This window comes from Mesoplodon densirostris, chromosome 2 (assembly GCF_025265405.1).
Source record: "Mesoplodon densirostris isolate mMesDen1 chromosome 2, mMesDen1 primary haplotype, whole genome shotgun sequence".
Classification (NCBI taxonomy): domain Eukaryota; kingdom Metazoa; phylum Chordata; class Mammalia; order Artiodactyla; family Ziphiidae; genus Mesoplodon; species Mesoplodon densirostris.
The window spans coordinates 77,450,500-77,465,604 of NC_082662.1; the positions used below are offsets into that span (position 1 = coordinate 77,450,500).

The 15,105-nt window shown below is 33.7% G+C and overlaps 1 protein-coding gene across 4 annotated transcripts in view; it reads right to left on the reverse strand.

The window, feature by feature from the left end:
• The window catches only part of COL24A1 (collagen type XXIV alpha 1 chain), a 404,516-nt gene that overhangs the window by 127,999 nt on the left and 261,412 nt on the right, over nt 1-15,105 (reverse strand). For all 4 annotated transcript variants that reach the window (XM_060090037.1, XM_060090036.1, XM_060090035.1 and 1 more), the window contains exon 32: nt 11,114-11,167. In XM_060090037.1, coding sequence (XP_059946020.1) covers nt 11,114-11,167 — 54 coding nt within the window. The remainder of the gene's footprint in view (nt 1-11,113; nt 11,168-15,105) is intronic.

Consider the following 15,105-nt stretch of genomic DNA (forward strand, 5'->3'; position numbering starts at 1 on the left):
AATTCACTCATTCATTCAATAACCATTTATCAAGCATCTAATAATTATGAAATAGAGTGCTAAGGGCTTTCAGAGTTATCTTATTTAATGGGTAGGACAATTATAGATCCACTTAATATTCCTGAAAAACATATGACAAACAAAACAGCATTTTTAAAGAAACAAATATATGGTTTCCAATGAAATAAAAATATGCTTGAGTTTGCTTAATGTCATACTTTATCAGAGTAGTGAGTCCAGTTGAACAATTTCTCTGTTTCATATGAATAAATGTAACAATGTTTACATGGGATAATCACTAAGGTGCAATAAAATGTATGTGGGACCTTTAAGGAGATCTTTTCCCCTGTAATACTGAATAGTGTAATTATAAGTAAACAAACACTGAATAATTAGCTTATGGCCTAAACATTAAATTGCTAAACCTAAAGGATCTTAGTGTGTGAACCCATTTAACTGTCTAGAGTTACTCTAGATAGATTAACACTTATTTAGAAACTAAAATTTAATGCTATTTGCCCAGCCATCTAAAGAAGCTGTTTGAATTTTTTGGTCTTTCTGGAAAGACAGTATAAAGAAGGTGTTTTTTTTTAAGATTCAGAATATAACAAGATAGTTAAAATTCTATGAGTTTGTACTACATCACAATTTGTGAACACCTCACTTTAAAAAAAATGTGTTAATGGGAAAAAAATGTGGTAAGTTTGGTTATCTTAAACTTTTTCTAATTTGTTACATTAATGTTTATTTTAACATATTTGAAAAGTATTGAAAGTACAAAAAACCCCAGATTAAGTAAATAAACCATAATCCTACCATACAGAGATGACACTGTAAATATGTTTGCATATTTCCTTGTAATTCTTTTGTGGGAGCATACTTATAAATAACTATATCTGTTTTATTTTAATTAATTTATTTTATTTTATTTTTGGCTCCGTTGGGTCTTTGTTGCTGCGTGCAGGCTTTTCTCTAGCTGTGGTGAGCAAGGGCCACTCTTTGTTGTGGTGCATGGGCTTCTTACTGTGGTGGCTTCTCTTGTTGCAGAGCACGGGCTCCCGGCGCACAGGCTCCAGGTGCACGGGCCTCAGCAGTTGTGGCTCGCGGGTTCTAGAGCACAGGCTAAGTAGCTGCAGCGTACGGGCCCATTTGTTCCACAGCATGTGCGATCCTCCTGGACCAGTGCTTGAACCCGCGTCCCCTGCATTGGCAGGCAGACTCCTAACCACTGTGCCACCAGGGAAGCCCCTAACTATATCTGTTTTATGTTTAAGATTCTATTTGAAATATAAATATTTTACCATGTTACTGTAAATATTTCATACCAAAATTGTTCAATGGCTACATAATATTACATTCCATCTAACATTCTGCAGTACCATAATTTAATCATTTTCTTAATGCTAGACATTTATATTGTTTATAAGTTTTCTTTACAGTAAAATTTTGCTTTATGGGATTTATTATACGCATATTAGAATATAAGTGAATGTTAAAGTCTATAACATCAGATGACACTGCTGAATAGTTGAGATAAGTATATGAATAATAGAATTATAAGGTTTGTATGTAAGCACACATATGTTGTCCCTACTCAATAGCACAGCCATTAAATGTATTAAGAGGTCACTAATGTTTTTCAATTATGGCTTATTAAATATTATGTATAATATTTTAAAATTCATGGATTGTCTTCAGAATGTAGTTTTACCCTATTATAAACACACTGAGAGAAACATCTTTGTGCAGTAGTCTTTGTATGCATTCTGCATTTCCACCCCTGGAATAGAGTCTGAAATGTAGCGTTATTTGATCATAAAGTGAAGTCAGTTTCCAGAAAGGCTGCAATAATTAACATTCCACAAAAAATGTATAAAATTAGAATCTATTTCATTGAATTCATCCTAGCACAGAATATTATTTTTTTAATTCTTCTTTAATTTGATGGACAATCTGGTATCTTAAAATGTATATATGCTTGACTACCAATGAGGTTGAATATTTTTTTTGTCATTTGTTTATCAGCTATCTGCAATATTCTACATGTTGCTTGATCATGTCCTTTGCCCATGTATTTTGGGGGTCATTTAAAAAAATTTGTAGAGTTCTTTATGTGTTGTAGACATTAACTTTTTTCTGCCCTATTTTACTGCTAACATCTGCCCAGTTTGTTGTTTGTCATTTTATTTTAAAAACATAAAGGTAACTTTTAACCCCTAAATAAGCTCACTGTAGAACACTTGGAAATACATAAAAGTAAAAATGACCCAAAATAACCACTTGACCCACTTAACATTTAATGTAGCTCCTTAAATCTTTTAGTGTTTTTTAAAAAATCTGAATGGGAGAAGTTTAAAATTTGTATGTAGTTAAACCTGTCCAGTCTTTTATGGATTTTTCTACCATATTTGTTTAATACATCTATTCCCATTAAAAATTTTCACCTACTCTTTTGTTACTTATGGTTTTAAAATACTTATCTATTTAAACCATTGTTTTGATGTACTGTGTGAGGTGAGTATCAAAACAAACTCTTTTAACCAAATAGCAACACTTCCTACTTTTCACTTTATGCTCTAGTGAATACAACTAATTAAAGTCCCCTGAAAATATCAGGCTGTTTCATGCCTCCATGTCTTTCCTCATACTGTTCCATTCACCTGGAGTGCTCTTTCTACCCTGTTTACTTGGTTACTAATTTATCCATTATTCAGACCAAGTGTCATTTCCTAAATCAAGTCTTCTGGGAAACCCAGCTTGGGCTAAGTGTATCTCCTTTGTGCTCATTTAGGGACTGTAAATTAATCTCTATTTTAGCATTTATCCTAATATGTTGAAATGATTTTTTACCGTGTTACCTATATCTCTACTAACTGTAAACTCTTCATGGCTTAACAATAAGCCCCTTAGAATCCAGCACAGTCCTTAATATATAGTAGGCACTCAACAAACATTTGTTGAACTTAGAAAGGGTGATGCAATTATTCTAGCATCGTTTTTAATTCTTATCTTCCCTACTGATGTGTAATGTTGTCCCTATCAATATTAAATTCTTTTATATTCTTGGTTATTGAAAAGCTACCTTTTTTTGTCCCACATCTGTAAATCTAAATGGATCAATGTCGCAGGGATTATTCTGTCTTTATTATTTCTTTTAATATCTAGTAGCAGTAGTCTTCCTCTTCTTAAAATATTAAGCTATTTCACCTGCTCATTCTTATAAGCTATACTGAGAATAATTAAATTCCACACCTAATTTATAATGGATAATGAGAATTTTGAATGGGATTGGATTATATCTAATTCATTAATCTAAAAAATAATCAGTCTTCTGTTTAGATGATAAATTGCCTTTCTGCTTAAGTCAGTTTCTAGGTCTCAGTAAATTTTCAAAATTTTCTTCATAAGTGTCCCATCTAATTCTCACTAAGGTTATTCTTAATTATTATATTCTGTTTCTATCTTGAGTGGGATCTTTTTCCTATTACATTTTCTGCTAATTACTTGTATGTAGGGAAACTGATTTTTAAAAACTGTTTATTATATGTATTGCTGTTATATTACTCTCTATCAGTAGTTGAAAAAATAGAATTGTCTTTGGGTTTTATAAGTCTTTTGGGTTTGTTTATATTTTCTCTAAATTACAATGCTTACATTTCCTTTTATGATGATTTGTGCATCATATCTCACTACAGTAGCTAAAACTTTTAAAATAATGTTAGATGATATAGTGAGAGTTAGTAATCTTATCTTGTGGTTCCTAAGCATACATCAGTGTTTCAGTGTTTCCTAGTAGGTTGGACACAGACACAAGATAGATACACTACCATATTACAGGATTATGCTTGACTTTACTAGAATATTTTGTTTTAGTTAACAGACTTTATTTCTTAAAGAAGTTTTAGGTTTACAGAAAAATTGAACAGAAAGTACAGAGAGTTCCTATATACTACCCCTGTCCAGTTTCCCCTACTATTAACATCTTACATTGGTATGGTAGATTTGTTGCAATTGATGAACCAATACTGACACTTTATGACTAACTAAAGTCCATAGTTTACCCTAGGGTTCACTCTGTGTTGTACAGTTCTGAGTTTTGAGAAATGTATAATATCAGGTATACACTTTTACAGTATCATACAAAATAGTTTCACTGCCCTAAAATTCACCTGTCCTCCACTGATTCATACTTTGTCCCCTTCCCCCAATCCCTGGCAAGCACTGTTCTTTACTGTCTCTATAGTTTTGCCTTTTCCAGAATGTCACATAGTTGGAATCATATAGTATTTAGATTTTTCAGATTGGCTTTTTTTTCATTTAGTGGGATGTATTTAAAGGTTACTCTATGTCTTTTTGTGGCCTAATAGCTCATTTCTCTTTATTGCTGAATAATAGTCCACTGTATGGGTGTACCACAGTTTGTTTATCCATTTAACTTTTGAAGGACATTATTGGTTGCTTCCAATTTTTAGCAACTATGAATAAAGCTGCTATAAACATTCATGGGCAGGTTTTGTGTAGTCATAAGATTTACACTCATTTCAGTAAACAGCAAGGAGCATGACTGCTGAATCACATGGTAAGAGTATGTTTAGCTTCGTAAGAAACTGCCAGACTGTGTTCCAAAGCTGCTTTCCACCAGCAATGAATGAGAACTCCTGTTGCTCCATATCTTTGCTAGCATTTGGTATTGTCAGTGTTTTGGATTTTAGCCATTCCTACAGGTGTGTAATGGAATGTCATTGTTGTTTTAGTTTGAAATTCTCTAATGACATATGATGTGAATATCTTTTTTTTTTTTTAAAGAAGATGTTGGGGGTAGGAGTTTATTAATTAATTTATTTTTGCTGTGTTGGGTCTTCGTTTCTGTGAGAGGGCTTTCTCTAGTTGTGGCAAGAGGGGGTCACTCTTCATTGTGGTGCACGGGCCTCTCACTATCGCAGCCTCTCTTATTGTGGAGCGCAGGCTCAGCAGGTGTGGCTCACGGGCCTAGTTGCTCCATGGCATGTGGGATCTTCCCAGACCAGGGCTCGAACCTGTGTCCCCTGCATTAGCAGGCAGATTCTCAACCACTTTGCCACCAGGGAAGCCCCCGATGTGAATATCTTAATATGCTTCTTTGCCACCTGTATGTCTTATTTGGCATGGTGTCTTCAAATCTTTTGCCCACTTTTTAATTGGATTGTTTCTCTTATCATTGACTTTTAAGAGATCTTTCTATACTTTGGATACAAGTCCTTTAACAGATATGTGTTTTGCAATTATTTTCTCCCAGTAATGGCATGTCTTCATTCTCTGAACATGTCATGGAGCAGAAGTTTTTTAATTTTAATGAAGTCCAACCTATCAAATTTTTCATTCATGGATCATGCTTTTGTTTTATTGTATCTAAAAACTCATTGCCAAATCCAAAGTCATTGAAGTGTTCTCCTCTGTTATCTTCTAGGAGTTTCACAGTTATGCATTTTACATTTAGGTCTATGATTCATTTTGAGTAAATTTTTGTTAAAGATGTATAGTATTTGTCTAAATCAATTTTTTTTGCTTGTGGATATCCAGCTGTTCTAGTACCATTTGTTGAAAAGACTATCCATTGAATTGCCCATGTTCTTTGTCAAAGACCAATTGACTATATTTGTGGAGTTCTACTTCTGAGCTTACCATTTTGTTCCAATTATCTTTTGTCAATACTACACTGTCTTGATTACTGCAGCTTTATAGTAAATCTTTAAGTTTGGTAGTGCCAGTCTTCTGACTTCAATATTATGTTGGCTATTCTGGGTCTCTTGCCTTTCCATATGAACTTTAGTATCTATTCGTCAGTATCCACAAAGTAGCTCACTAGGATTTTGACTGGAATTTAATTAAATCTATAAATCAAGTTGTGAGGAACTGACATCCTAACAATGGGTCTTTCTATCCATGAACAAGGAATATCTCTCCATTTATTAAATCTTCTTTGATCAGAGCTTTGTAGTTTTCCTCAAATAGATCTTGTATATATTTTTTAGATTTATGCCTTTTTTTGATGCTGATGTAAATGGTACTGTACTTTAAATTTCAAATTCCAAGTGTTTATTGCTGGTATATAGGAAAGTGACTGATTGTTGGTCTTTTTAATTAATTCTTTGGGCTTTTCTTTATAGTCAACTATGTCATCTGCAAAAAAGACAATTTTATATCTTCTTTCCCAGTCTTTTCTTTTCTTTTCTTGTTCCATTGCATTAGTTAGGACTTCCAGCCCAATGCTGAACAGGAGTTTTAAAAAAGAGGGACATTCTTTACTTGTTTCCCTGTTCTTAGGGGGAAAGCATCTAGCATTTCATCATTAAGTATGATGTTAGCTATAAGGCTGTTAAAATATATTCTTCATAAAGCTGAGCACGTTCCCCTTTCCTCCTAGTTTACTGTGAATTTTTATCATAGATGGGTATTGTATTTTGTCAAATTATTTTTCTGCACCTATTTTATATAATTTCTTTTTTAGTTTGTCAATACTACATTAGTTTTAAAGTAATGGATTATACTAATTGATTTTTGAAGGTTGAACCAGCCTTACATACCTGGGATAAATCCCAGTTCGTTATGGTGTATAATTATCTTTATATATTAGTGGATTCAATTTGTTAATATTTTGTGGAAGATTTTAAAATATATGTTCATGAGAGATACTGGTCTGTAGTTTTCTTTTCTTGTAATAGCTCTGTCTGGTTTTGGTATTAGGGTAATGCTGGCCTCACAGAATGAGTTAGGAGATATTTCTTCTGTTTCTATTTTCTGGAATAGATTGTAGAAAATGGGTATCATTTTGTTCCTTAAATCTCTGGCAGTATTCACCAGTAAGACCATCTGGGCCTGGTGTTTTCTGTTTTGGAAGGTTATTAATCGTTGACTCAATTTCTTTAATCAATATAAGCCTATTCAGATTATCAAATTTTCCTTGTGTGAGTTTTGGTAGATTACATCTTTCAAGGAATTTGTCCATTTCATCTAGGTTAGCAAATTTGTGAGAATAGAGTTATTCATAGTATTCCTTTATTGCCTTTTTTAACGTCCATGGGATCAGTAGTGAAGGTCACTCTTCCATTTCTAATATTAGTAATTTGTGTCTTCTCTCTTTTTTTTTTATTCTTGATGATCCTGGCTAGGGGGGTTGACCAATTTTATTGATCTTTTAAAAGAATAAGTTTTTTGTTTCATTGATTTTCTCTATCATTCCTGTTTTTAATTTAATTGATTTCTGCTCTGATTTTTATCATTTACTTTCTTCTGCTCATTTTGTATTTAATTTTCTCTTCTTTTTCTGGTCTCCTAAGGTGGAAGCTTGTTATTGATTTTAGATCTTTCTTCTTTTCTAGTATATGCATTCAATACTATAAATTTCCCTCTACACACTGCTTTCATTGCATCCCACAAAGTTCGATAAGTTGTATTTCCATTTTCATTTAGTTCAAAATATTTTTCAAATTTCTCGAGATGTCTTCTTTGAACCAGTGTTATTCAGAAGTGTGTAGTTTAATCTCAAAATAGTTTGAGATTTTCCAGTTATGTTTCTCTTATTGATTTATAGTTTAATTCCATTATGGACTAAGCATATTTTGTATGATATCTTTTCTTTGAAATTTGTTAAGGTGTGTTTGATGACCCAGAACGCAGTCTATCTTGGTGAATATTCCATGTGAACTTGAAAAGAATGTACATTCTGCTGTTACTGGATTAAGCAGTCTATAAGTGTCAACTAGATCCAGTGTCCTGATGGTGGTGTTCACTTCAACTATAATCTTACTGATTATCTGCTTGCTGGATCTCTCAATTACTGATAGATAAGTGCTGAAGTCTCCAAATGAAATAGTAAGTTTGTCTATTTATCCTTGGAGTTCTATCAGTTTTTCTCTCATATAATTTGATGCTCTGTTGTTAGATGCATACACTTTAAGCATTATTATGTCTTTGGAGAATTGATACACTTATCACTATGTAATGTCCCTCTTTATCCCTGATAATTGTCCTTTATCTGAAGTCTATTTTGTTGGAAATTAATATAACTACTCCAGCTTTCCTTTGGTTAGTATTAGTACATCTTTGCCCATTTTATCTATCTCTTTACTTTTAATATATCTGTGCCTTTATACATATATATATATATATAATTTTTTTTTTTTTTTTGCGGTATGCGGGCCTCTCACTGCTGTGGCCTCCCCCGTTGCGGAGCACAGGCTCCGGACACGCAGGCTCCGGACGCGCAGGCTCAGCGGACATGGCTCACGGGCCCAGCCGCTCCGCGGCATATGGGATCCTCCCAGACCGGGGCACGAACCCGTATCCCCTGCATCGGCAGGCGGACTCTCAACCACTTGCACCACCAGGGAGGCCCTATGTGCCTTTATATTTAAAGTGGATTCCTTGAAGACAACATACAGTTAGGTCTTCTTTTTCTTTCTACTCTGTGTCTCTGTTTCTCAACTGGTGCATTTAGAACACTGACATGTAAGTGATTACTGATACCCCTGGGTTCATACCTACTATATTTATTAGTGTTTTCTTTTGCTACCCTTGTTCTTTCTTTTTTGTCTTCCATTCTTTTTATCCCACTCTTTTGAAAATTAAGACTTTTAATTGATTCCATTTTCTCTCTTATTTTAGCATGTCAATTATACTTCTGGTTTGATCTAGATATATATTTTTGCTTATGTACTTCTAAAGGAATTTAAGATTGTCATGAAGATTTTAAGGTACGTTATGGTTGGGGCTGAACTTCAAACTTATATACCTGATTTTCCTCTTACCTCTTTCAGTCATCTCTGCAGTTTCATCCTCTTCTACCAACATTAATCATATGTAGCATTTCTTCAAAATTCAACCTTAGATCCTGTTCTTTTCTCTTTCCTATACTTTTTCCCTAGACCAGTGACTCCAATATTTTAAATTTCAGGATATTATTCTGCTTTGAGCTCCACATCCTACTGCCATCTTCACAGTTCTCAAAGGCACCTCAAATTCAACATAGCTAAACTGACTTATAATCTTCCATTCTCAAACATAAATTTCTGCTGGTATTCTCAGTTTCAGTGAGTGATATCATTATCTCATTAATTCTTCAAGCCACAACCTTAGGAATCATACTTCACATATAGCATATCTATTTCCTGTTTATTTTATCTCCTTTTGAATATTTTACATCTATCTACTCTTTCTTTCTGCTAATCATAAACAGTTCTACTATCTCTTATCTGGACTGGTGTAACACAAAGCTATTCTTGTCCATTCTTAGTCCCTTCCAATTTAGTTTGAGTGATCTTTACAGAACAGTAATATGATCATAAACCTAGCCTTATCCCTTCAGTGACACCCCTTTGTTCTTAGGATAAAAATACAAATCTTTGGGAGTAGGGCTTACTGAGCTGCATGTGTTTTGTCCCCTCCTTCCCTTTCCATCCTCATCTTGCACTCACTTCCCACCTGGCTCTCTGTGCCACACCATGCTGGCCTTCTTTTAGATCTTTAAATAAATAAGTAGGGTTGTCTCCCAGTTCACGACTTCTCTCTGGAATGACTTTTCTCCATATTTGCTTAAGTAACTACTGTTCATCCTTCAGATCACAACTCAGATGCTCCTCCTCTGGAAGTCTCCCTAACCCCAGATTAGGATAGTTTCGTTGCTATATATTATTTCAGATCTAAGTAGCTCAAATATGTGAAACAAAGCCCATTATATCCATTATGAATTGATTTATATTTTATTTAACAGACCCACTGACCCTGTGACCTGAATGTCAATTTTTAGTTGCTATTAAGCCATTTTAGTCATTTATTACTACAACAATAAATCTTTGCTTGTATAAAGCCTAAGATATTGTCTGTGCTGTTGCCATAGCCCTGTTGATACACTTTTCTTGACTTAAATGTGTTCCCTCTTAAGATTAATTTTAATTCCATTTCACTTCATCTAATATTACTGGCAGAATGATTACACCTTTGGCTAACTGACCTTTGGTTAATGCTGTTTAACAAATATGCATCAGGTAGATATAACATTCCAGACATTATACCAGGGAAGAGGACTGTAAAGGTGCAAAAAATGGTCTCTGACTTCAAGGAGTTACAGACTCTTTAGAAGAAATACTTAGAGATTTGCATGATTTATGATCAAATGAATATTAGAATTAGGATGGCAGGTTAAGAGATACAAAACAGAGAAAAATGAGAAGAATTTAGTTTGATAAAATCAACACCACATTTAAGATACTATATTTGGAAAAATTATACCCATAGGCAAGTGTTTACTATTGTTTGGAGAGCTTATACCATAGGTTAAATATGTAAAGGAGGAAATGAACACAGTTTGGTAAGAGGAGCTCTTTGTTAGAATTTTCTACTTCCTACTAGCTAAATGAATTACGCAGAAGCCACCTATAAACTTTTGTGTCAACTGATGGATAAGATCAACCCAGTAGTTTGAAAACCTATTTGTGTTGTAAATCTTAGAAGCATGTTACTGCACATTACATCTGATACTATTAGCCAGAAGAATGGTTTCATAGGCAATAAAGAATATATTGTGAGAGATAAGGCATGGCAAGGTATTTCATTTTCACAATTCATTTTCCATGGAAACTCTATAACTGAGTCAGATTTATGAAATGGTGATGTGACTTTTTGAATTATTGATCTAACAGCATTTCTGTCAAGTTTCCACACTTTGGCCCATTACATGTAGAGTCTGGCTTCTCTATATGGTCTTTTATTATAGAGTTGCCCTCATAAATGTGATTTTGTGTGTGGGAGGGCAGTGTAATAATTATTATACGAACAGCAAGCCATTCAGAAAAAAAATTCTGAGATTTAATAAAACTGAATTATCTTTGCTGAAAATAGAAATATGTGAAGTTTTAACAGTTCCAGACAAACAGGACGAAATTTGACTTTATGAAACCAGGAAGGCACTAAAAATTATATTCACAGCAAAATATTCATTCTTATAATTAGGTGCCCATGACACATGCTGATTTCCAAAACATACCAGCCACAGCACAAAAAGGCAATAATAACAGACAGGTAAAATACATTATATATATAAAAAAACACAATTAGAAACACATGAAGATAAACTTACTGGTTCTCCTGCAAATCCCCTGTCTCCTGTACTCCCAGGGGGTCCTTGTAAACCCTGAATAAACAAAGGCAAAGCTTGAAGAAAAAGTGATGCTTGAAAATGTTTTGGTCCGTTTCCCTACCTCATCTTTCCCTCAAGATCCTCCCATCTAATTTTTCTGTCTACCTCTATTTGTTTTTTCTTTTATGGTAAAATACGCATAACATAAAATTCACCACTTTAGCAATTTTTGAGTGTATAGTATGTGTAAATTTACAGTACTGTGGCATTAAGTATATTCACATTGTTGTGCTACCATCACCACCACCTATTTTTAGAACTTTTTATTTTCCCAAACTGAAACTCTGTACCCATTAAATAACCCCCTATCCCCTACCCTCTTCCCCTGGCAACCATGACTCTACTTTCTGTCTCTATGAATTTGACTACTTTAAGTACCTTATATAAGTGGAATCATACAATATTTGTTCTTCTGTGTCTGGTTTATTTCATGTAGCATAAGGTTCATCCATTTGTAACATGTGTCAAGACTTCCTTCCTTTTCAAGGTTGAATAATATTCCCTTGTACGCATATACCACATTTTGTTTATCCTTTCATCATCAGTGAACACTTGGGGTTTTCTACCCTTTGGGTATTGTGACTAATGCTCCTATAAACATTGGTGTACAAGTATCTGTTTGTGTCCCTGCTTTCCATTCTTTGGGGTATATACGAAGAAGTGGAATTGATGGATTATATGTAATTTTATGTTTAACCATTTAAGGAGCTAGGCATACTGTTTTCTACAGCAGCTCCACCATTTTACATTCCCACCAGCATAGCACAAGGATTCCCATTTCTCCACATCCTTGCCAACAGTGGTTATTTTTTCTGTATATATAGGCATGTGTGTGTATTTAATAATAGTCATTCTGGATGGGCAGTAGTATCTCAATGTGGTTTTGATTTGTATTTCCCTAATGATGAGTGATACTGAGCATATAGTCATATATTTATTGGCCGTCTGTATATCTTCTTTAAAGGAATGCTTACTCAAGTCCTTTTGCTCATTTTTTCATTGTGTTGTTTATTAATTTGTTGTTGAGTTGTAGGAGTTCTTTATATCTACCTGTATTCTTTATATTTAATCTCCACTCTTATACAGTGACAAATATTTGTCATCCATAATTATTTTAGATTTGGATTCTTTTATACTTTTAATATCAATATAAAGTTTTTTTCAAAAATAATATACTTGTGCTGTATTAATAAGTATGACTTATGCCCTTATAACCTGGGAAGGCACAAAGCTCTCAACCTAGATAACCAGAAATGATCAAATTGGACCTCTCCAATGTTCTTTATTTTCCTCCATTTTTACATCATGCCACCTATGGTACCATAAAATTGAGTCTTAGATATGGGGGTGGATTCTAAAATGGTATGTAAAACTCTAAATTAAATTCCAGGTCCTCTTTGATCCTTCCATTTAAAGATTAACTGAGCATGTACTGTGTGCTGGACACTGATGACTACTAATGTATGTTGTAAAATACATTACAGATGTATAAATACAGATGTATAAAATACTGCCCTTGTTTATTTGCTATTTGCTTCATCTACTCTTCTACATTACTGACCTTGGGAAGTTTGGAAATTATACAACAGTTCACAATTACCATTTTATCTTAAAACTGAAATCTAAAAAATATGGTATTAAATTAGAAGTAAAGACGTTCAATATTTCTAGCAACAAAGAATCTTCTAAGTTATGATTACCAATGCAATGTTTAGTTACATATGATTGTCTGGTTAGGGAAAGGGAGATATGCAAAATCTCATGGACTCCTATTGGAGTAAGACCATGTTTCAATCATGAAAATCATCTGCTACTCATGTACTCCGGACTCCTAAACTAAGGGATCAATATAAGGGATCCCTCTGTGTTTGGTATATCAATTGAACATACAGCAAGAGTTCAGAACCTTAAATAATGTCTGCCCAGTTTGCTTTGTAAAGTGTGTTAGCACACAATATTAAGCTTAATATGTACTTGTAATACTGTTAATCGTGAATAAATGCTGTTAGGCAAAGCTATGAAATGACCTAAATGGATTCTAATTATTTTTATTGGAGACGAAGAAGAAAAGCAAAAGGTGGCACAAAATAAAAATTCCCTTTAAGGCTTTCCAGATGCTACTGAAATACATTATTTGTAGTACAACTCCTTGCTCTATGATGCATCTCAGCAATTATGACAATGATGACCAGGAGGATAATGACTATGGTGGTTGCTATTTATTGAGAGCCTGTGATGAGCACATAATGAGCATCATTTGTTACAACTATAAAAGGTATCTCATTTTAATGATAGGGAAACTGAGGCTCAGAGAGGTTAAATAATTTGTACAAAGTCAAAACAGCTATAAGTGACAGAACCAGAATCTGGCCTCGAATGTGTCTGACTCCATTGCCATGCTCTTCCACTACACTAAACTGCTTTTTACTGAATTCCATGAGAAATCAAGCATTCAATGCCTTTCCATTTTAAATAAACATGTTTTGAGCATCATCAAGACATTTTATGAGAATAAGCAAGGGAGTATATAAATGTTATTTCTATTGCCACACTTTCACTGTAGGATCATGAAAATGTGTGCATTCTGCTTCATTGTCTGAAGAATGGGAAAGAATAGTTAATACTGTATACTTTTTGTATTGTAAAGATTATGAAATAAATGCTTCTCAAGTATTCTGAGTTACTACAGAGAAAACTATATTTAAAGAAGAAATGCTAAGTGTTTCCACTTCCAATATTGGCCAAGTTGCTCCTATCAAACCAATCTATATAGAGATAACTATAAACCCAAGATAAAATATTAAAAAGCAAAGATATGAAAGTACTGGAGAAAGACCAAAAATAGGCAGGAACTAGAGTAGTAGGGTCTACACTTGAAAGAAGGAATGACACTAGGTGAGTTTCTGATTTTTTTATATGGCTTTTAGCCAGAGGAGAAGCCATACAAGATGGTTAAAATAAAGTAGGATAGAAACTTCAGTCTTATTGGCATGGAGGACCCTAGGGCAGAATTTGAAGTGACCATAGATGGTGAAAAGTGGTGAAAGAAAGAGCCAGAGAGGAGCCTCAGATTGCAAATATAAACTCTGCTTATAGCTCTTGCTGACATTTAAGGTTTGTATTGGTATTGTAGACTCCAAGTAGCCCAGACAAGGCTAAAAGAACTTAATAGAGATTTCAGCAGCCACCTACCACAGAGGAGAGAAAACTTGGCATTTTACCAGCTAAGTTAACTGCCTGCCAAGTTAAAAACAAAACAATACTCTTCAAAGAAATATAACAGACTTTAGAGTCACTAAAATGAATCAGTCAAAATGTTCAAGATACAATTCAAAGTTATCAGACAGGGAAAATTTCCCATATTTATAAGAAAAGGCAATTAATGGAGACCAAACTCAAGATTACACAGATGTTATTATGTATCACACAACGATTTTAAAGTAGTTAGTATAAATATGCTCAATAATGTAAATACAAATGTACTCATGATGAATAAACAAATAGGAAATCCCAGAAGAGAAAGAGTGTTTGTAAAAAAAACCAATGACAATTATAGAGCTGAAAATTAAATATCCAAATAAAACTTAAAAATACAATATCATAAAGAAAATTTTATTGAAAGGCTTAACAAGTTAGAGAAGATAGATTCCGGTTGCCCAATTGGAAAAAAAAAAAAAAACAGGAAAAAGAAAGATTGAAATAGGAATGAACAGGGCCCCAGGTATCTAAGGTAATCAAAATGACTAACATATATTTAATTAGAATACAAGAAGGAAAGGAGAGAGTAAATGGTGTAGAAAAAAATATCCTAAAAAAAAAGTTGAAAAATTTCCAAATTTAGTGAAGGCAAATTTACACATGCAAGAAACTCAGCAAACATTAAGCTGGATAAATGTGAAGAAAATCCATCTAGACACATCATAGTCAAACTA